General features: G+C 31.8%; 2 protein-coding genes across 3 annotated transcripts in view; one reads left to right on the forward strand and one right to left on the reverse strand.

Annotated features, from left to right (window-relative positions):
• Positions 1–499: 499 nt before the first annotated feature.
• LOC126776202 (protein transport protein Sec23A) lies at positions 500–10995 on the reverse strand. 2 transcript variants are annotated; one of them, XM_050498502.1, is made up of 14 exons: positions 10859–10995; positions 10483–10770; positions 10101–10356; positions 8890–9460; positions 8441–8583; positions 8140–8279; positions 7915–8033; positions 7607–7760; positions 7063–7214; positions 6474–6648; positions 5964–6119; positions 1953–2018; positions 1563–1583; positions 500–649 (listed from the first exon to the last, which is right to left on the reverse strand). In XM_050498502.1, exons 2-14 carry the CDS (start codon positions 10759–10761, stop codon positions 560–562), a joined length of 2322 nt encoding a protein of 773 aa, XP_050354459.1. In that variant the 5' UTR covers positions 10762–10770; positions 10859–10995; the 3' UTR covers positions 500–559. The 2 variants fall into 2 exon arrangements, with proteins under 2 accessions (XP_050354459.1, XP_050354460.1); XM_050498503.1 differs by lacking the exon at positions 1563–1583.
• Positions 10996–11495: 500 nt separating this feature from the next.
• The window catches only part of LOC126776200 (metastasis-associated protein MTA3), a 59852-nt gene continuing 46755 nt past the window's right edge, over positions 11496–24592 (forward strand). Inside the window, exon 1 of the mRNA XM_050498499.1 lies at positions 11496–11862. Coding sequence (XP_050354456.1) covers positions 11835–11862 — 28 coding nt within the window. The 5' untranslated portion in view covers positions 11496–11834. The remainder of the gene's footprint in view (positions 11863–24592) is intronic.

Here is a 24592-nt window from a genome sequence, read left to right on the forward strand (position 1 = left end):
TGTCCTGGGTGGGAATCGAACCCACAACCTTCGGCGTGAAAGGCAAGTATCTACCAACCACGCCAACCGGCCCGTCCGGCCGAATTGTGAACGGAGCATTCAATTTACAATAAAACGCATACAATTTAGATAGTTTATTATTTATTAGGTTAATGTGTTTATACTTTTACTCAAGGCCCGTTATATCATTTACAATATTCGCGCGTTCACATTTACATAAGTAATTTATGTATCCAATTTAATCATTCCATCCAAACAATAAATCAAATTTATCTTTGATATCAAAGACAGTGTAGTGATTTTATTCTCATTCCCTTATTATTGAATTTATTTTATAATAATTTATAAAATATCATGTTCAAGCTATAGTTACACGATAATTATATATAAGCTCAGGAGATAAGAGAAATAATATGACTATATTTCAGTTTATTATGAATTCTATAAAGTAAATTCTTTCAATGTACAACATATATGAAATAAAAATGAAAAAAAGGAATATAATTAATTTCATGTATTGATTATATCGGAAAGTTTTGAAATATACATTAATTTATAATTAAGCAGTTGATGACACGGCTAACTTTTTCAAATGTTCCATGAAAACTTGAAGGGAAACGTCATCTGTCAGCACGGGGGCGCCACCGTCCTATGGAATTAAAAAAACATTACAAACAGAATAAAAGCGATAACAAACTTACAGGCCCTTGTTAGAAGCTTATATAATATAATCAATAAAGTTAGAACCTCACCAGTCATTTTGGTTTTTTAGTTTCATTGACCATTAATATTATAACAATCAACGGTACAGTTTCTAAAATTTAAATATAATTCTACCAACAAATCGCTTAGTAATTAAAATCTTGTTATCAATTAAAATATTGATTTTAGATAATATATATATTTAGCAATATACACGTCTCAGATTATAAATTATAGTCAAATGCATTTTCTGTTAATTATTTATAGAATAATAATAAAAGTATAATTAAGACAAGAAAGTAATAACATAAGATGATTTAATATTTGTGATATAATTAAAAATCGATATTAAAATTAATTCTAATTTCAAACTTTAAAGAATCGAATGTCACTGTAGTAGGTATATAATATTTATAATAAATAAATATACTTAAGTCCTAAGTTACATGGTAATGTAACTTAGTACTTAAGTTTTTTATTATACCTATTTATTGTAATTGGTAGAAAAGGCAACCACTGAGCTGCTGCTAATTAGCTTTTTAGAAACCATTCGTAAATTATTTCACCACCTTTATATTTATTAATATTATTAAATAAATAACAACATAGTCAACAAATACATTATTATAAAAATATAATAAACTTTTTAATGAGATATTAATTAGAAAATATTAACATATATATTTATTGCTATATATATAAGCTTAAAGGTCAAGCCATGCCCTAATTTCTAAAACTAGAAACATATAGCCAGTATTAATTAAATAATAGATACTTAAAAGTTAACGGTAGCTGCAGTAAGCATAAAAAAGTATCGCGAATCCCAAAAAAATAAAAAAAAATATAAAAAAAATCTCTACCGCTGATGGTATCGGCATCGCCTGGTATTCGCCAAAAAAATGATGAAACAAAAGAAAAAAAAAAACAAATCAATTCAAACCATGCTGATTGCACATCAAAATCATGCAAAATATTGATTTTCCATTGAAATAGCTGACAATTTCTGTGTTCCCGACAGTTTGCGATTCTTGAATAAAATCTTCAATATTTCATCAATTTTGTCATGAACACAAAAGTTGCCAATATAGCATTTGTCATTATACTCAACAAACTCTGAACTCAATATGCAAAAACAATCATAATTTCATTATACAAAATAATTTAGTTAGATTCTAAATCGTGCAAACATTTTATCTTTTTAAGCGATGCATAATCTAAATAACAAATAAAAAAATATCAACCAAACTCACCCCTCCGTACGCGTACATGTTGTTGTGTGTCTGAGACGGGTTGACCTTCGATAATAAGAACCTCGCCTGTAATTAGAGGAATAGGATTACGATTTTTAATTTATTAATTAGTTAAACACAAATAAAAAAAAAGTCTTTGATTTTTTTTAAATATATCTGAGTACAGTAACAGCCTGTTAATGTCCCACTGCTGGGCTAAGGCCTCCTCTTCCTTTTTGAGAAGGTTTGGAGCTTACTCCACCACGCTGCTCCAATGTGGCTTGGTATAATACACATGTGGCAGAATTTCAATGAAATTAGACACATGCAGGTTTCCTCACGATGTTTTCCTTCACCGTCAAGTACGAGATGAATTATAAACACAAATTAAGCACATGAAAATTCAGTGGTGCTTGCCCGGGTTTGAATCCACGATCATCGGTTAAGATTCACACGTTCTAACCACTAGGACATCTCGACTCATTTTTACATATTTGAGTACATAATACCAAAAGTCTCCAAGTTTCACGTGTCACGTGTTACCCTATGACAAAGAACTTCTGACAAAGTGTATGCAAACATTTTATGGTAACCGGTTGAGTAGTTAGGTTGAGTATAATATGTGTTATGATAACAAAACCCAATGTCCAATGACGTATTCAATACAGATGCTGTCGTTATATATATAGCTTAAACGGTTAGTTTTATTATCATAAACTCGATAACAATGGCTGAATTCCGACCAGCGACCGCGGCCGTCAGGTGGCGCAGTGATAAGACGTCAGAATGTTGTGTTTGTGTCGGGTACTGTTGGCTGCGTTGGCTGTCTCATGTACGTTATCTCGAATACACGCAAACGGTCCGAGCACACAGCGCTTAGACCGAATAAAAGGTTTCAAAATAATAACTTATACGAAATATTATTAAAAAAAACCCACATAATTTCATGTATCTTTATAATATTTAATTATTGAATTGAAAAGTGAAATTGGGTGTTTTATGAGAATCATTTATCAATATTACAGACCTAATGTGCGTTCTATTGTTGAGTGGAATGCAAAAAGATGAATTGGACGCGGACGTATTGAACAAACTGCAGCGACACAATGTAAACATACACGATTTGAACAATAAGTGAGTTTGTTTTCATACTTTATTGCCAACGAACATGAAAGTTTAAGAGATTGTTTCAAAGTAAATTAATTACAGGAAGCTACTGCAAGATTGTACGACATATCAATATTATTTAAATAACGAAAATACAACCCCACAAATAAATACTTCTGTAACTGAATGTGAGTACCATCATTGTTTTTACAATCACAATAAAATATGATCCAATAAAACTATGATTAATATATATTTTTTACAGATTTGTTAAATAATTTGACATATAAAACAAAAGACGTATTCATTATCAATAACTTAACAAATAATAATATTAATAATTTCACTAAATATGAACATAAAAATAAAAAGAACGAAGATGAGATAAAGTATGTTAATGGTCAGCCTGAATTAAAAAGCGTTCTAAATTTCTGGAAGGATATAAAGATTGACAACTCAAGTAAAATAACAGAATCTCCGATAAAAATAAACATGAATGACGTAATGAATAAAAACTACAGACCGGAACAGAAAAATAAAAGGAACGTTCCAGATGGTTCGAATTCGAATGAATCGGATACCATTCAAAAATTATTAGTGAATTTTCTTTTGAAAAATCAAAACAAAAATATAAATAAAGCTGCAAAGAAGACTATGGATAATGGAGACTATAACAAGATTTATTTATTGGAAACACGAAATGATAAGAAAAATACTGAAATTAATAAAAACTTTAAGGCTGTAGGACTGGCACCGGTTGAAAGGGCACAGTTAGAAGTTAAGGCGATGCCAATAAAACAATATGCTCTAATTAGCAATCCTAGCCAGAATGATTGGCAACTCAAAATACCCGAAGGAGATTCAGAGAGAAAAAAGCCAAACCCAAATAATTCTAAGAACTTTAACGATATACTAAATGCTCTTCAATCGTATTTCCCAATCAAATCAAATGATAGAAGTATTGAAAATCTTAATGACAATAATAAAGAAATCGAGAGTATATACTTCAAAAAAAATCCTGAACGTGAACTTAGTTTTACTACGGAAAAATCGATACATCCTAAGTTAATAGAACATAACATTTCACAAAATATAATTAAAGAAATAGCGAATAGCGTTAAAGACTTAGTTTTAAATGATCTCAGAAAGGAAATATTTCAGACGACAGCAAGTTATTCTACGACAGAAAAACCTTATACCACAAGATATTTTACAACAGAAAAAGGTAAGTTGCTCATTTATTTAAAAATAAACGAGTATTTATATATATACTATTTAATATATATATATATATATATATATATATATATATATATATATATATATATATATATATATATATTCTATTTTATTTATAGAATACATAGCAACAAACGAAACGAAAATAGAAAACCAACACGTTGAACAATCGATTTTGAACAAATTTATGGATCTCTTTGAAGAAATAAAAACTCTGAATCACAGAACATTAATAATCTCCAGCGAAAATAAAAGAGATAATGTCGTCAAAGAGGAAGTAATACATAACACTTATTCTGGAATTGCCCTACCAATGATCAATAACGGATTGGTAAACACACAAAGTAACTACAAGAAAAAACAGTATCTCAACACAAAATCACAAAAGATCTTAAATTTTTCTCCACAAATACACAAATTCAGATCGAATGCCGTTTCCGAAACAATAATACAATTTCCCAAGAATCGTGCAATGCCGATAACTTTCCAAACGAACAATATGGAAATTCCACCTTTAGGAATACCCGTTAATAAGCCAGAGAATCCCATAAATCAAAACATTATAGTACCAACGATGCGACCGTACAGAATCGGCGTGTATGGTGATGACTATGAGAAAATAAAATCAGCTGATCCAAGGAATACAAATGGTTATACTCCAAAAAAAACAGAGATTCGAATTTTAAAATCTCAAGAACCGACAATTTATGATCTAAGCCACGAGAATGATAAAAGACATGCAATAATCAACGATCGCATCAATTACAACACCAATTCCGATGACAGAGTCACTTTAAATAGATACAAACAACAAGTACACAAAAGTAATGGCGTCAAACGTGGAAACATACGTTTTCACGAAAAATTGGAAAGAGACAGGGATTACTTCAACAATCCAATACAGAAACAATATACGAATATAGTTGATTGTTGTAATGAAAGATACGCTTACTCGAAACAAATGGTAGATTGTTGCAATCGTAAAATAGCCTCCCGACAACAGATGTCGCTGAACCACGTTAAGAAACATCCTTCGTACGACGATACACATTTCAATAATTTCTTAAAATCACAAAAGAAAGTGACCGACATGCTAGAAAGAATACTAGCGTCCAGAGGCAGAGTTCGCAGTGTTGAAACTGCTTAACATTTTTGTCTAAAATGGTCTGAGTTATATGTTAGATATTTTGTATTATAAATGATGCTTTTAAATAAAAAATTAAATGATGCTTTTAAATAAATAATTTTTATTTTATGACGTATAATAATGTAGATAATTTTGTCGTGAATATTTTTTTTACTATTTTTTCTCATTTATATCCCAAAAACAAAGGCATGCCATCTATAACAGAAGGTCAATAATTCTTATTGTTTTAACATATAAATACATTTTGTTTATTCTGATATGCACATGAATGACTCATTTTGAAGATGATATGGTATTCAACATTTTAAGAGTGAAAACCGAAGTGAGTTATTTTTGTTTATTTTTATGAAATAGGTAGGCGAACTGGCAAATGGGCTACCTTATGGTAAATGGTCACCACCGCCCAAAGACATTGGCGATTTCAAAGAAACATTGCACGCAATGTTTCGGACACATAATGGCGACTGTGTCTTTTCAAGGTCTAGTGTGCGTTACATCTGTATTTGACATTATTAATAGCGGTAGCAGTGCGCGCTGACCTGCGAGCCGCCGTGCTCGGTGTCGATGTAGCGCGGCACGGGGAAGCGGCTCTGTAGGATCTCCTGCGCGTCGTCCACGGGCGCTCGCAGCAGCTGCGCGAAGCTCTCGTACTCCGCCATGTCCTGGTAGCGCAGGGCGCGCCACTGAGCTATCGTCTGCGAACAAGTACCGAATCTATACGCGTTGTCCACCAAGTACCATATCTATCGTATATGGTCTGCTGGACTAAGGCGTCATCCAGTTGAAAGCTTGGTAGAAATATATTCGACATATACACTCGATACTTTTATTCGGCGCACATGTTCACGCGCTTAGCACGATGTTAATTTAAACAAGATTTGTGTATGTGATAAGTATACACAATGCCCATGCTTGGACCCCAATATCGTCGGTTAACATTCATGTTTTTAATCACAATTCCATACATTTTCTACAACCTACAGACATCCGACCTTATTGTTAAAAACTTGTTTCTACTAAATTTTGTGCTTATTATAAAAAAAAAATACCTCGCCATGATAGATAAGGATTTGGAAGAATGTGTCCATAAGTAGAATGCGATCTGGTTGTATAGAGGATGTATCTAACAGCACCGGCTCGGGCGGTCCTCCGAAACTGTATGAGTACAGAATCGGCTGTATCATAATCAGGGACTGCGTTAAGTCTTCACGCATTAACATATGCCTGAAAGAAAAAATATATGTTAGATAACTTATGATCTACACTGGATACTCCAACAAATATAGTATATATGAATTCTATGTTATGTCCCTTGTGCCTGGTATTTTACTGGCTCTTGACTCATATGTCAAACTTAAACAAAACAATAACTAAGTATCGCTACTTGATGGTAGAATACATGATGAGTGGGTGGTATCTTCAGAGACAGGCTTGAACATAGCCAAGTAAAAGTGGTTACGATTTCAAAAATTTTAAATCTCACAAACAACAAATAGGTTTTTTATACAATCAGTTTTAGGTGACTTTATTATTAGACATAGCTTAAAATGATCAATTCTAGGAAATTATAACAAAAAAGCTAAATATCTGTATTTTCAGTATCCACAGATAGAAACAATATTTACACATCCAGCTTACCTATAGAACGTTGTTTCATCGGGTGAATTATTGAAGACTTGTAGGAATTGCGAACGTCGCAGGTGGTACATGAATTGCGGATACAGGCTGAAGTTTTCTGAGAGACGGAAGCTGTTCGGATCGTCTTTCGCGTATTCGCCAAACTTTTGACACTGCGATGATTAAACATACGTTTTCATAATACATACATATAATATATATAAATAATATTTAACTCATCACGCAAAAATACACGAACTCTGAACAGGGTGTTGAATATTAATTCAGTTACAATATTATATATCTATACTTATTCAATTACTTTTTAGTGAGAATGTAAGGATATTGTACTTACACTAAATTATCTCTAATGATAATCTTAAATTTATGTATTGCTTACAACACTTTTTAAATTTCTTAACAGAAAAGCCCAATAACTTTTTTTGGTCGGACCTGATAATCGAACTCGAATCGAGGATCTGAAGTGGTAGGAGCTCGCTAAACCTTTCATGACTATATGTTGGGTCCAACGGGCTGTTATCATAAGAATATAATATCATCGTACCAGCCTGATGAGCATCCGGTCGAGCCAGCGCAGCACGTCGGGTCCGTCCTCCTGCTCTGCGCGGTACACCACGAGGCGCGCCATGACCACCGCCGCCGCCTCCTGGTCGAAACCGGCCGCGATGTGGTGCAGGTTGGCCGCCGCGTCGCCCCAGCTGGAGCGCATTTACAATTACACTGAGCGACTGTACCACATGTACCATAAATAGGACATCGAAAGTTAATTGAGTTTTTGTGCGCAAAAAAGAAAATCAATTTCGGAAAAATTAAAAAAGATTGTATGTAATAAACATATTAGCCGTATCCTACTTCCGAGCGGCAGTAGTGACGCGCACACGACGCTTTCCACTCGAGTGCTGGTATTGCGTTATGAGTTGAACGCATCCCCGTCCGCCTTGAGGCACAGGCGCTGCATGCTGGTTTACCACCTGTAAGATATTGCAACATAAAATGTGAATATATCATATAAAGAAATAAAAAAAAATCGCATTGTTTCCATTGAAAATATATGTATTAATTATAATGATCACATACCTCAAAGAATATAGCCATGGTAGTGCTGGGCGTGAATGTGCACATTTTCCATTGACAAGTGTTGCCCATTCCCACCTCTTGATCAGATACGCATGGACCCTTTACATTGAGTGATACACAGGAACCAATTGCACCAGAAACTGTAAATAACATCAATAGGTAAAAACAATCACTTTAAAAATAATTGTCATAATTTTTTTAAATTATTGCTCAGTGATAGCAATGTTTCTTAAAAGAGATATTATGAAAGTAGTCCTGAAACAAAGAAGTTGATAGTTTTAGAGCAATAATTGAGTCTTACTTTTAAGTTCACGGCTGCATTTTACTTCCAAGGTTCCATTGAAGGCCATTTTGTAGTCCCCCTTCTGATCCTTTGCAAAAACCCTTTGGAATGTTTGTTTGAACAATGAAGAGTTGAAAGAGTCTCCCATCACCATATGCCCACTAGAAATAAAGAAAAAAAAACATTCATGTTACTTTAATACTTGACGACATTTACCCCAGTCAAGTAAATTTTTAATTCTTTTTTGAGCGCAAAAGATCTGATGAAGCTGGATTAGCTTTATATTAGAGAGGATTTGTTGAATTGAATTTATTTAAATGTAATTATATGAATTTCAAAAATCATGAGTAAAAATGTATTGAAATATATTATTTTTAATAATGCTTCTAAACTAACTAAATTTTAATATATTTAAAATATTTCTAATTAGTAAACATGTGATAAAGTCACACAAAATACAAACTGACCCTGTGGAATTGCAACACTGTTTCATCTCCATCAAACCGGTTTGATCCAATGCACAGGAGTATATATCTATGGCATGACCATTAGTAGCTGCTCTCAATGACAAAGCTTCATAGTGCTTAATGGCTTTCTTCATATATTTCGCATTATCCTTGTGAATATCGTGATGAGACCTAATAGGCTGTTTCAGTTCATCATTGACTACTTGACCTGGACCCTGAGAGCATGGTCCACCGAGGAACATCATAATTCTTGCACCAGTATTGGGATAGGTTACTTCTAATAAGCCCACAGCCAACGAGAGTGCAACACCACTGCTTCGTAAGGGGCGCTTGCCTACACCTAATGGCCATGGATCCCGGCCAAGTTCACTAAGTAAGTCAGTAAGAGCCATGTCACATTGTTTTACAGGTTGGAGGAAACGGTGAGCTGGTGGTTGAGGTGCTGGTGCTCCTGTACGTTGTTGAGGATTCGGTGCATTAACACGACCAATACCAAGTTGCTCTTGTATTTGTTTTCCTGACAAATCTTTCGTCCCTTTGAATACATAGCATTTGTATATGCCTTCAGTACCTAAAAAAAAGTATTAAAATTTATTATTATAATCACTACTAATACATGCAAATATGCGTTTTCTAGTTTGTTCTTCACACAAGCAGCAACGGAGCTATGAATTTATATAAATCCCAACACATAGATTGTTTACAACCAATAAAAGACCAATACTCTTTTTTTTTGGTGAAACTTTAAAGCTAAAAGAATTATAGTTAAAGAGAAGTGTTTATATTTTATAAGTCTCTTTGGGAGTTAATTGCTGTAAAATATGTTCCCTAATTCATTCATAAGTTATATTTTACATAAAGAAAATTAAGTATATAAATTAATAACTATAATATATTAAGTAAGGACTGGGATGGCCCAGTGGTTACAAGACATGAATGTTAATCGACAATTCCAACTTCAAGCGTCACTTTATTTTAATGTACTTAATTTGTGTTTATAATTCATCTCGTGCTTGATAGTAAAGGAAAACATTCTGAGAAAACCAGCAGTGGATGAAAATATGCCACATGCCAAATCTTCTCTTCAAAAAAGAGATATATATTTTCAGGCATATAGTTATTACTTTTTAATTCTTTATTATATTCATATTAGATACTAGAGATGAGATGAGGTACTCATAATAATTATAAAATTATGTCCTAAAACTTACCAAGTTCATGAATTTGTACCATTCGGCCAAATGTAATAAGTCCAACTAGTGCATTTTGTGGCATTAAACTAAGCGATGTTTGAAGGGAATCTTTGAGAGCTCCTAATTCTTCCTCGTCTAGGCATGTATCCACAACTAATAAGAAAATTGGAGGCATACTTTGAGCTCTCGTTATAGTGTACTCTATTGTAGAAAAGTGTGGAACCAATTCAGCTGGCTGATGTTGCTCTGATATGGCTGCATATTGTGGAGGAAACTGCAAAATAAACCACATATTGTTATATATCAAATTACATTAAAAGAAATGTAATAGACTAACTACGATAAAACAGATTTTGTATCGTATTGTATTAACGAGATTCGATTTAATGATAACACTCACTGGATTTCTTTGGAAGCAGAAGTTGCACACCCATAGTTTGGCTCTATAATCAACCTGGCACATAGGATTTAGCACAGCCCGACAAGTATTACGTGTACATAGTACAGGTTCATATTCAATTGGAGGAAGATCTGGCCGTTCCTTTAAAGGTTGATAAAGAGAGACTAAAGGAACAACAAGCCTTGTAGCTTCGATTCTACTGGATGGCCACACGTTCCACGTAAACCTTATACCATCCCTATCCTCATTTTGTTGAATAAACTCTTCATAGGTCGCCATATCACTGTTCTATAAATGTAACACGAAAAACAATCAGTAATACACATAAAACACTTAATAACAATTACGACAGTTCAAAACTTATATTGATACGAACCAAGATTACATATGACGATTAAAAGCTAGATACACTAGCAATTTGGAGCTGTATCAATCTAAATTCATTAAGGATATAATTAATCAGATTTCACAAAATTTTCTACCAGACGGACCAACCTAGCTGATTTGGCAATAGTCAATTAGGCAACACCATAGACAATTCATATTGGAACTGTCATATTGGCCACGTCATTTTTGTAAACGCAGGAGGAAAAATATTCCTTTATTTATTATTTTTTATTTTTATATATACAATTCAGTTGCTTTATTTTTCGTGAAATAAAGTAATCTTTGTTTTAATTAAATTTAGGTAATGATTTTCTTTAACTATAATTATTGTTTATAGACGAAACTTCCATAGAGAATGTGGGCGTCCTTATCTATGGTTTACAAACATAACGTTCCATTCAATGCAATAATGTATACTAATATAATAAAAAGACAACATATAATTGATTTTGACATGAGAAACAAAGCTACTTATATATTTTAAATTTCAGAAAATACACTTGTAATTAATAAAATTATATGAAAAATCCACTAATATTATAAAAACTTAGAAAAAAAGCTAACACATACCTTTATTTCAATAACGTAACGGAACGTTGCTGAATGAAACAGTTTTTTTTTTTTATTTTAGGATATAGTAAATTATATTTCAATTGTAGGACATGATTTGTAAAATAATTTATATTATTATTTAAAGTTATACATATTTCGGAAAAAAATAAGTGCACATTAATTTAATGACATGTCATTGCTTTGTTTCAAGAGCAGGAAGTTTACGCCAAAAAGTGCGACTGCGCACTGGCCAAATTAGTAGTTAGTGTGAAAGAAAATGGCGATCAGCGAAAGGCGTCCGGAGTTAACGTGATGAAAAACATTGTTAAAAGCTCAATTACATAGTGTTATAGTTATTAATTGTGTCAGATGTAGATTAATTAAGTGTTAATGATTAGTGATCGTGTATAAAAATGGCTGCGAATATGTACAGAGTCGGCGGTAAGTAACAATAATTGGTTATTTTTGTTGTAGCTTCGCCGGTTCACCGCCAGCCGACTAGCGGTGCTTTGCTTTGATTGTCGTACCTTCATTAATTGCTCACATTAATTAGTCAAGTATTGTTATATTCCGCGATATTTAAAAATATGTTCCTATTATAAAGAAGTTTTGAACAAAACTTGCCGGCTAAAATGTATTTATCAATAACTTATTATTTTACCAAATTTCTTCAAATAGGGCATTAGCATTTGCATCTAGGTATCACTGTATCGGCTTGCGTATCTGCGTGCGGATTGTTAGACATGGGAATCGAAGTCTTGGCGGTTGTTTATAAGTGCGTTTTCTATATTCTTTGTCGAGTTTTGTTAGGTTTGACACGAGATTTTAGGTTATAATTGATGTTGTCAAAACATTTTGTTATATATTTCGATTTTAATGGGTACTACGATGGGTCATTTACTCAGTGTGATGCATGCTGAGTTAAGGGTCAAGATTATTTGTGTATTCGGTTGAAGTTTATATTTTATATGGCGGGTGTTAGTTGGGGGCGCCTCTATGTGGTGGTCGAGAGTTGGCTTTGTCGCGGGAGCTGGCGACTCGTGTGGCGCGCTTCGCGGTCGCCACGCCGAATGTTAATTAGCTCTTCCTTTTAGACTACTTCCTATCACTAAATATCACGTCATTGTAAACTTGTATCATATTAACAAACCATTGTTTTACATTCATACCAAACTTTTAATACATAATTAAATTGAACATCATTATTTTATAATATATTCCTATTACATATTTATTATATTATTAATTGTTAAAACTTTATGCATCAGTAAACAAATTGTTTTTTTTTTTAATCAAACATTTAGCTTTTTCATTTAAGTTTGATTATTTAAGATGAGTATAATGTTTATTTTTTTCTTAAAATACCTTTATACAATAAATACTTCTGTGTAGTGGAGAAAAACTTGACCTACATAAAATATATTACCTTGAAATTTTATTAAAAAGTACGAACATTTTAAGGTATAATTAATCTAAACAATACATTCGAAAATTCATATATTTTTTAATATTAACTTATTAACATACTTTTTTTTATTTAACTCTAAAAATTAATAATGTAATCTATACTATTTAAAAATGCCTAATTAAAACTCCTTTCATGTTTTTATTTCACATACTTTTAATCACCTATGTAAATAAGTTCATTCACCTTTTTGATAGTACTGTGTCAACTTTTACTTCGCTTACTAAATGTTCCACATTTTCTTCAAAGATTGTAATACAATATTTCAAAACTGTTATTAAAATATTTTTATGAATTTAATAATAATAGTAATTAAACCAGTTTAGTTAATTGAGGTCAAATCAGAAGAAAATTTTATATGAATCTAATATCTAGTTTATTTTGTAAATTAACTAGAAAGCTAAAGAGTAATACAAAAAGATTTGTATAAAAACTATGCCATGTTTAAAGATAAAATCTAATCAAATCTTTAAATTAATTGAATTATTTAATGTGTAAAATAAAGTTTTACCAGCCAAGTACTAAATATTAGTTTAAAATTATTGCAACCCATTTAAGTTTAATCATCAATCATCTTGTTGTATCAAATTCTTATGTAAAGTAAAATTATTCTTGTAATTAATTTATCCACCATCAGTAAGAGAGAAATGTTAAAAAAAATTACATTTCCTTGTATAAAACTGTATGGTCATTGGTGTTGACAGATTCGATAATTAAACAAATTCACTTTTATTTGTGTAAATTTGTTTTTGTCTTAATTCTACATTAAAACAATTTAGATACAAATTTTTAGAATGTATTCACATTTTCATATTAAAATGCATGTTGCATTAATACATAAATTTTTTGCATACATATCAGTTATGACTTCTTAATAATACTGTCCCGTCACAAAGCATTTTTATGCAATCAATATTATGATTATTGTCAGCATTTTATATAATAAAAGCATAGTATAGTATGATGGATGTTGTGCTTGTACTGCTTATGCTTTAAAGAAATAAAATTGAGTTTTAAATATTAAATGATAAAAGAGTTATTGCTAGGTACATATCGAAGTTTAATTTATGTATATAAGATTTAAAAAACTAAAGCATTAAGTGCTTAATGATAGTAATATTTGATGTAACTTTATGTTAAATATTTAGAGCTTTTCCTTAGATATCCTTTTCCTCCTTCCTTTAGATATTTGGTTATCTAGATGTTGATATGTATTATCGTATTGATAGCAATTCTGATTTAAACTATTTTTTCATTTTGTTGAATATTTTTCATAGTTATATAAGTATTTTTTTCAACCAAGAATATTTATTCTCAGATCCTTTGTTTACTTTTAGTGTTAAGAAAATATTGATATATTTTTATTTGAGCGTCATTATTTTGCATGTGATCTGGGCATGAAATGACAATCTTTGTCTATGTATTAACTCAAGTTACACTACTTGAGTGTGTTAAAGCGGACGTTTATGTAATTTCAAAATTAACAGAATAATGTTAAATTTGTTGGAGATATTACGACTAAAAAAATGTAATCTCTTTGAAAGCAAATTGAATGAAATAAATAAAAAACCCGATTTTAAGCTCTACTGCACTTTACGAAATCCGTTAATTTGTTGTTTTTTTTTTTTTTTCAAATTCACATTAGAATGTACACGACGACCGTGTTTGTGAGTTTTCGCTAAAACTGCAACAGTTTGGTTAATCAGAATAAGTGCCCAGCAGTTATTCAGCCCCTTTATATTGATACATAAGATGGGGCAGCTGTATACTATTATAGTGGCAACAATGGGGTCAACCCGAGTTTTTTTTACAGCACGAATTTACGTTACGAAATATTCGTAGAATTTGATTCCAATTACACGACATAAAAACTTTTCGTAGACGCTAGATCACATATTTTATTTGGTCGTCTGGCGCAGTGGCAGCTAACCTGTTTTTTAACCGAGGGTCGCGGGTTAAATTCTCGCTTAGATTAATTGGTCCGGGTGCTATGTTAGTCGAACTTTTCGTCGTACGTCGATTAGTACCTTTATCCTAATCCTGCTCTTAAAACATCCGATATTAGATAATTTAGAGGACAAAATTACTAGCCCAATATGTTCTTAGTACAAATATGAGAAGTCGAACGCAGCAACGAAGCCGGTAATCGCTCAGATACATTTTTTAATGGTAAAATGTGACAATTTAAATGCTAAAAATTATATATTTAATTCATAAATTGCTTTTATGACTAAAAGAATTCATATTGTATGTTATACTAATTAACTACAATAAAGACCCAATTGAAAAACATATCATAGAAGTTGAGGAGATCTTGTATAACTTATATGGTTAATCTAGTAACGAAAAAGTAATCTTATGTTTTGATATGTACCGTGGATTAACTAAGATGAACCGTTATCTCTTGAATTAAAAAGATATAAAATAATAATAATGTTATAAAAAGTAAATGACGCGATCATAACATATAGGAAACAATGATTGGTTTGACGCTATGAGCTCGCAATTACCGTCGTCCACTGGTGAAAGTTGCATACCTAAGTACGTTTCCGAACAATAAACTGGTCCTGTCAAGCTAAACTCGACCGACCAGTTGCCGTAATTTATTATTTTACTAACAATTTTCCGACGCACATCGTCTCCATACTCAAAACGTTACCGCTTTAAAAGTAGCCGTTAAAATTATAACGATGTTTCGTAAGTCTTTCAGTCGCGCTAAACAATGCTATCGTATATCTAACCTAACAAAAATATGTTTGGTTACACGATCTGTAAAATATATACTAATGAAGGTTTTTTTGTAATGCCTGGCAAAAAGCTATTAAATATATGTAGCCAAATCATCGGCTTGGAGGCTTTCACCGTCACCAGTTTAGATAAACAAATACATTTTATAGGTACATACTAATAAAATAAAAATGTACCCTATGTCCTTTCTTGGGATTTAGCTTGCTTCATAGCAAATTTTATCAGAATAGGTTCAGTGGTTTAGCCGTAAAAGCGTAACAAACAGAGTGAGTTACTTTCACACACACTTTGCATACATACACAGTATATTATATTGCACTACTGCAAACGAAAAAACGTCTCCAAGCTGATTTTGAAATATACTTAAAACTCATATCAGAAAAGGTTTAAATATATAATACATGGCTAAACACGGATTTGCTTATCGTTAAAAAATACGAAAGAGGTATATCATCTATATATCTCAATTTTAGCGTATGTTTTTTTCATAGTTTACCTGTATTTTAAGAAAGTCGTGTCAAATCTGGCACCGTATATCTTAAGGTTACAACTGCTACCTATTTCAAAAGTCTTGTAGCTTATAATAATACAATAATTAGTATTTAGTTTTTCCCTTTTTAGTTAAATCTTAAATAACAGCACGTGAATTAATAAAAGTAATATATTAATTCGTGCCCTTAACTGTCCCATTGCTAGAACGATGTCCCTTCCTCATTAACAGAAAATACTATTAAGGATCATATCATCATACAGATCAAGTCATAGCCTGGTCATCGTCCTTGGTACTGTTATATGTATAAAGTTCTCAGTTTTTCTAAAGATACTGGTGGTAGGACTTTGTGCATGCTCATCTGGGTAAGTACCACCCACTCATCAAATATTCTACCGCAAAACAGTAGTACTTGGTATTGTTGTGTTCCGGATTGAAGGGTGAGTGAGTTCCCAAGGTTGGTGTCGCATTGGTGATGTAAGCGATGGTTAACATTTCTTACAATGTCTATGGGTGTTGGTGACCACTTACCATCAGGTGGCCCATATGCTCGTACGCCTATAAAAAAAAACTTTTTTCTTTCACAACGAAGAATAGTTACCGAAATTAAGAATAAAAATTTGCCCGGATGTCAACTTGCGATGTACGTTTGAAATCTTCATATGATGTTTGTTTACCGTGATATCAGGAATAGTTGTTTCAAACGTTGAAATAAACAAGTTTATTATTAGAATTATAATAAATATTACTACATTAAACTATTAAAATTACATTTGAATAACGAAAATATATATTTTATTAATCAAGTAGGTAAGCGTGCTGGCAAATAGGTCACTTGATAAGGTGTCACCATCGCCCATAGACACTGGCGAAGTAAGAAATATTAATCACTCAGTACATCGCTAGTTGCCCTTAGCGCCCTTGTGTCTGTAGTTACACTGGCTCACTCGCCTTTCAAACCCGAACACAATCATACAAAGTGTTGCTGTTTAGATATGAATGCGGTAGATTGTCTGATGATACCTACTCAGATGGGCTTGCACAATGCCCTACCACCAAGAAACCGTACCGTTTCATTAAACCTTCCTGTTCTTCAAATAGGACACCGTTAAATAAAATATTTTTATCTGAATCCGTAACGTATTTTATCTTTTCATCGTCAACGAAATGAGTTAGTAGGCCAATGATCCGAAATGCACACGTATTAGTTTTTTATTGTTTGCTCGACAAACACTTAATTGGTAAGTGTTTGCAAACCATCTCATGATTGCTTAAACGGACGTTCGACGATGATAAATAATTTTATTCTTGTTAAATTGCAGTTTTACGGCTTCGTTAAAATCAAAATTACTGTAGTTTATGTAAAGTTACAGCCCTTTAATGTTCCTATGCAGTGTTTCAAGTTTACGGTGACTGAAATTATGGAATGGTATTAAAATTCACTAGCCCTATACCGCTTTAATTTTTATATTTTTAAATAGTTTTAATGACGCAAAATTATTCTCGCAGTGATTCAAAATTTTTATTTAAATTATCTTATTTGTTCTTAAACATTAACGGGGTTTACTATAAATGTTGTTTAGGTTGGATGTTAAGCAATGCTGTGTCTTGTTCTTTTGAACAGAAAGAAAGGACTCAGTGTGCTACTTATAAACAATGTTTAAATTAAAATACATTAAAAATAAAGACCGTAAAATGTTATTGTAACAACTAAAAGTATATTTAAAGGTCTTTGTGTGGTACGCCCCACAAAATTAATTAACAAATATATTATTGACAAAAACAATTAATAATTACTTTGCAAAATTTTTTACGGATATACGTCTTATTGATTCTAATTATTAACCACAAACAAAATGTTACATAAGTATATAAAAAAAACATTTAAAATTGTTACATCCTCAATTTCATTTAAAAAACTGGATAATATGAATAACTTATTAAGACTATTTAAATATGCGTCGCCATTATATCGGGCGTTGTTATGCAAAATTAAAGATTATCAGAAAAGCAGAAGCCAAAATATAATAGTACATTCCATTATGTGGCATCGTTTTCGCATATTATTATCTAATGTCAGACATAATGTTTTAAATGAGATGTATCGTTTATTTAAAAAAAAATGATTATATTTTAAAATTTTAAAACTGCGTTCGATTCGAGGGAAATCCAATAATTCTCAAGCATCTATGACGTGGCTGGGCTAAATTTACTATACACTTACTTATTGACACGTTCCAAAAATACACTAAAGTCTTGGCAAAACTGAACGGGCGTTAACATCGCTATCAACCGCATAATGCCTCTACTTATACATACATAACTATGGGAGCTGTGTGTATGTGCGCTAGGCGAGCCAGCCACGCTTGTTGCCCCGCGTGTGTGTCTATATCTATGTAAATGAATCAGTATGGACTACGGAGCACATTATAAAGTTCCGTACGTATAGAGTTCTTACTGTCGCTGGGTCATGACACCGCCGACACTCCAGTTTTTATGACTGCGCTGTATTCGGCTTATTATTATGGTTTACTGTTGGTAAATCTGCATAAAAGACGCATTATATACGAAAGTATAAGGCAATCCGAATTTAACGAAATCTTAGAATATCTATGTTAAAATTTATAATAATCCAGGTTATATTTTTTTCTTATAATTCATTTGATATTACTATAAAGATTTTGATTCATAATAAAGATATAAAGTTTATACTGTCTTCGAATTTTAAAATAGATATTTAATTAAATAACTGTCGAGGAAGTATTTTTTTTGTGTTTGTCGGACGAGCAAATGGGACACCTGATGGTAAGTGGTCACCACCGCCCATAGACGTTGGCGATGTAATTTAATGCCTTATGCCTGAAAAATATTAAAACAGAAAGCAAATTGAAATCGTGAAATTTTGATTGTGAAAATAAAAACATGCAGGCACCACAAACAACCAAATTCCAAATAATAGAAATATGCAGCAAAAGAACGGAGAGCATATCGCGGTGAAGATTAAAAAAAAACTTGATGATCGCCGTCTAATATTTAGTACGCGATGAATGTTTGCTCTATCATGTTAACATATCGATTCCCTTTAAATATATGTTGATACGAATCTAAGATAATTATCATAACGTAGATGTTGCTTTGTAGTAAATTGACATTGTGTTTTAAAATTATATTTTATCGTTGGACTAGAGTTAATTGTGCAACAAATAATGATGTAAACTTTTGTTTTGTAACAGTAGACAATAATAGAGTCTACCGTTGATAGATTTTAAGTAATTACATAATTTAAGAATTTTCCGGTTAAACCTTCACTGATTTCGAACTATTCTCTTATCAAGATCATCGTTCCCGTCGAATGTTGTGAGCAACTCAAGAGTCAAGACGCTTGTAATGTCTGAAGATCATAAGAATAGTCTTGCTTACGGTTATTCTTTATAAATAACCCCACTCGTCTTTTTCATATCGGTACATTTATGTTATAACTACGCGTCATTTTTTTCAATTAAAGATATAGACATAGGCTTACCGAATTTCGATGAAATTGAAAGACTAAACATTGTGTGTAAAACATAAAGTATACAAATGCGGTTCCTAATAACTCACTCTCGTAACTCGATGGAAAGGCAGTCTGTCTCGAACTGGAGATCAGGTGCTACACCAACGGCTTTACATGCTTTCCGAGGCGCGAGACTGTAACACTTCAACTTCTTAACTTCAGGCTACTACTGAGAATTTCTAACCAAACTCATATTATTGGTAATTATCGCTTATTTTAATATACTTGATATTCATAAAACGAGTATTTAGCCTTAATAAAATAGTTAGTCATTTTATTGATCATGTAAATGTTTGCTACGGTATATATGAAAGATAGATGTATGTTGTTGCGTATTCCGTTATGTATGTACAATACTCCCAAAATAAGGTTTTGTTAAAACGATACTGCCACTTGTTAGCGTTCTTCTGAAAAGCGCACGGACAAACTATTTCCTCTTAGATTACGGGACACTAATCTAATGTGAAGTATAATTTATTCTACAATAGTTTTTGCTATTTGTTATGTCCGTCGTAAAACTACTTATAACAGTATCAAACTTTTGGATTAGTGGTTTGTTTCTGAATTCAAAGGAAAAACCAAATAAAACTGAACTCTTTGTGTCAGTATAATTTAAGGAAATGTTGAATTTCATTTATATTTACCCGCGCACACACATAAACAAACACGCACGAAACCAAAGGCGTCACGTATTTTTCAGTGTCATTGCTGTGACCCGGATGACCTTAGAATTTCATACATTTATGTCAAACTGATAAAGGAACGAATGTTTTTTACGATACTGCTTACCGATTAAACATTTGCTATAATTTTGTTTCGCATAATTAGCATTTTGTTCTAGATATCTACTGTAGTATTACATAGTTTTTACTCATCATTAAACACTTCAAACAGAAACCGATTGATCTTATATATGTCATCTCTTTTATACGTGACATTGGCAGAGTATTTTGAGCTCAACTAGCATAGATACGCGCCGAAAAAAAAAGAAGTAGAAAAAATACATTCTCAAAGTAAACATTAGAAAAAACATTATTTCGTGTCTCTAAAAGATCTATCGAGTTTATATTTTATCTATAACACAAAAATTAACACACATTCCAGTATGTGTCATGTTCCTAACACTATTGTTTGTTAACTATTATTTTAGTTATATTAAACATGAATAAAGGTTAATTTTGTAACGACGATGAAATACCATCTCAAGTATCGTATGGAAAATTTTATAAGTGTTATCTATAATTTTATTATCCTATAATATTTATGAAAATCTTTTAAGATTAATCGTTTGTTGTAATAATAATATGCCTTTAAGACATTTGTTATACTTAAATTTTCCACTACAGCTGTGTGTATATTTTTACAAGTAGTTGGTAGGATAAGTAAGGCAGGATAATGTCAGGATGGAATCCCTTTTCTTGGAGATGTTTTATATCTCATATATTTAAATCATAAATCAATCATACATTTAAGCGTCGATAACACAGTGGTTTACGGGCCGCCTAGCAATATAAAAGACACAACTTTAATCCTGGCACCTTGGGCTGTTTTCGTCCCCACTTCTAACACAAGCTTTACGCTTAATTGGAGGGGTAAACATGAAAATTAGTAATTCCTTAAAAACGGGTATTGATATTATTCTCAAAAAAAATAGAGAAAGGATGGTGGTCCAAATGGACAATCTATAAAAAAAAAGAATAAAAATAATTGAACCGGCTTTACATCACATCGTTAGACAAATATATGTTGATCTAATGAGGCTCCTAATGTCGATGGAATGTACAAGAAACAAAAATGACCGATTAAATAGAATCTCACGTTATGTTTATCTCGATCGATATGTATGTACATATATGTGTGTTGTAGCGTCCGACATAATATGGTTATACAATACATAGGTACTTGAGTTCCATGAACTAATCTAATACACTTTTACGTAATCGCATGCTTATTTAGTTTTAAGTTAAGAATTATAACAAAGAACATTATCATTTAAAGAAAAAAAAAAGAGTAGTAATAAGGTATTTTACATTTCAAATGAAATTTCATTAATATGAATTTCGTTTCCTTATCACGTTAGCCATTATATTAAGTCGCATGGAGTAGTTTGAGATTTAGAATATTATCCCCACTGTGGAGTCGTTGTGCGCAAGTCGCGTGTTCTATTGTAAATTGTAACGGTAAATGCCGCCATTTCATTCGTTAATTCATTTGGTCCGAACCGAAGCTCATGAGTGTCGTAAGCAGGGACATGTACGAAGCGATAAATGCTACGCCTTTATTTATACGTTACCATATTACATTTGTTAATACAATACTATTAACATTGTACTACATATGTATATAAACAAGGTTATTTATCTATACTTCTATTATAAATCTGAAAGTAAATATGTATGTCGTCTCTCTGTCGCGGCTTCGCCCGTGTTTTAGGTGCAGGTGATAGGTATTAAAAAAAAGTAGTAGCCAATGTCCTTTGTTTGGGGTCCAAGCTTGCAAATTTCATCATATTCGTTTCATGATTATATAGAAGCGTTATTACAAGTAGACAGAGCAACTATCGCCTTTATAATATTATTATAGCTTATATTTAGCTATAAATCGAATATTGGTTTCAGTATTCAGTATGTTCAACTAGTTCAGTTAAAATGGCGAATATTTTGCCGAATACATTTCAATATCCACGCTTCTCTCCCCTTGTTTCAATAATCTAATTGTATTACCCTTTAATGCGAGTAGTTTTGAATCTATTTAGTATACAATGTGATATATTTCTAGCTTTTGTTCGTTGATCAAAGCTGAAAAATAAAACCTTTTGACAGCTACTGTTAAGTTAAAAACTAGACATTTCACTTCAGTTTTATATTGTGATTCAGAAAATTGACCAAAGGTTCGAACTTTCTCACTGTTTTTCAGTTGTTTAGTGTACGTGTCAATGCTAGTGTATAAATGTTGTAGAATATTTTTACTCATTCTGTCGATTAGTAGTATTGGGTAAAAGTCTCTTCATTATTTACTATAATTACGTTCGCGTATAGCCGTGAACGATACGTGCCATCAACATAAAACATCGATTTTAGATGTTTATTAATATTTGTTAATGTTAAGCATATAATTTGTTGTTACTGAAAATCTTGTGTATATAATATTTTAAACTAATCTATAATACGTATTATAAGAGGTGATTGGTTAAACAACGCTGTGTCTTCTTCTTTCGAATGTCAAATCAATTGTGAAAGAAAGAAAGAGATTAATGTATAACTAAATACTCAATTATCTATTAGCATACCAAAAGTTCTTTTCTACTCAACAAAAAAAATTGTATAACATATAGACGCCGAACGAGATTTTTTTCATTTCGAAAATAATTAATTTGACAGTAGGAATGTTATGTATTCAAGTAATGTCGAAGGTCAAATATCTATGTTAAAAAATAATCGATAAAAAAATATTATTATTTAATTATTTTATTCATAAATTTCGTCTTTAATCCAAGAGACGATTGATTATATAAAACTATTAAAGGGCCGTTTATTGCTTCGTTCAGGTTTTTATGTTACAATAAAACACCGAATAAGTAAGCTGATCAAAACGTAACATTCAATACTTGGTGTATTGGAATTGTTATCTTTGATATCTAAACATAAAAAAAAATCCTCTTTAATCCAGTGTTAACCTTATAAGGTCCCATTTCAGGTTCTGAGTTTGAATCTCGGTTGAGCCAAATTCAAGTCATGTCGGATTTCTGACCTTTCAGATTTCTTGATTTGGTTACTCTTCGTTGCAAAAAGCCTTCGTGGCTAACATCAACTATTTGAACTTATTTAAAAATAAAAAGCTAATTTTTAATATTGTAATATAATAACGTTATATTATCGACAATAAATTAATAATTATATTCCTTATACACGATCATAACCGGCATAAGATCGCTGATTATTAACTAACACAAATAGCATTTGAATTTGTACACATACAAAGTTTTTCAATATATTTAAAATAAAAAATCGATGACTTGTAATTATTACTTGTTATTATTTATTTAATATCCAAAAGGTAATAGAGTGTATTCTTAATATATTCTGTAATCTATAGTTCTGTTACAAAAAAATAACGTTCTCTAGTGTTTCGTTATAACAAGTCGGTTTGTCTTGTTTATTTACAAACGACGAAGACTTAGTCTTACAGTTGGCATCGCATCGGTAGTGTGTGCGTAAATCTCTATCCGAATATCCTGTAGCCGGCCGCAGTTTACAATTTACGTAGTGGACCACTTGTTCGTCCTCCTGCAGATTTCGTATGAATTATTACTACCACATGTTAAATGTTTATTATAATGTAAGGCTCGGTGACGACAAAATTGAGCTGCACTTCGTCACGAACCGCGTAGGCTTGCACGAAGATGTCGTTCCCATGCATTTCGCTTTCATTTTGAGCTGTCCGACCGGTTCGCGCACCGCCTAATAAAGTCAAGTAGCGTAGTACTCGGATTTAATAGTCTTTTAAGGAGCAGGCTTTTTCTTAACATATTGATTGCCAAAATAAAAAGTTCTTGACAATTATATTCATAATATTATCTTATTCGAAGTTTATTTTCTCTTAAAGTTTAATATGAGTATGTATATATAACAACATATTTGTCTATTTATAAATTTATATGTATTAATTTTACCCTTCATATAATGCTACTGAAGGGACCGAATTAAAAAACTACGTAAATCCTATAGTTGGCAGCGCATTGGCATTTGTATTGCTCTTGAAATGCCATTCTATAGGCAGAAACTACCGCTTACTATCAAGTGGTGGTACACTCTATGATCGAGCTAACTATAAAACTAAACCAATTTTTATTATCAAATATAGCCTGAAATATTTTCAGACTTACGTACATGTAAGAACATTTTATTAATTAATT

The sequence above is a fragment of the Nymphalis io genome, chromosome 19 (genome assembly GCF_905147045.1).
Source record: "Nymphalis io chromosome 19, ilAglIoxx1.1, whole genome shotgun sequence".
NCBI lineage: Eukaryota > Metazoa > Arthropoda > Insecta > Lepidoptera > Nymphalidae > Nymphalis > Nymphalis io.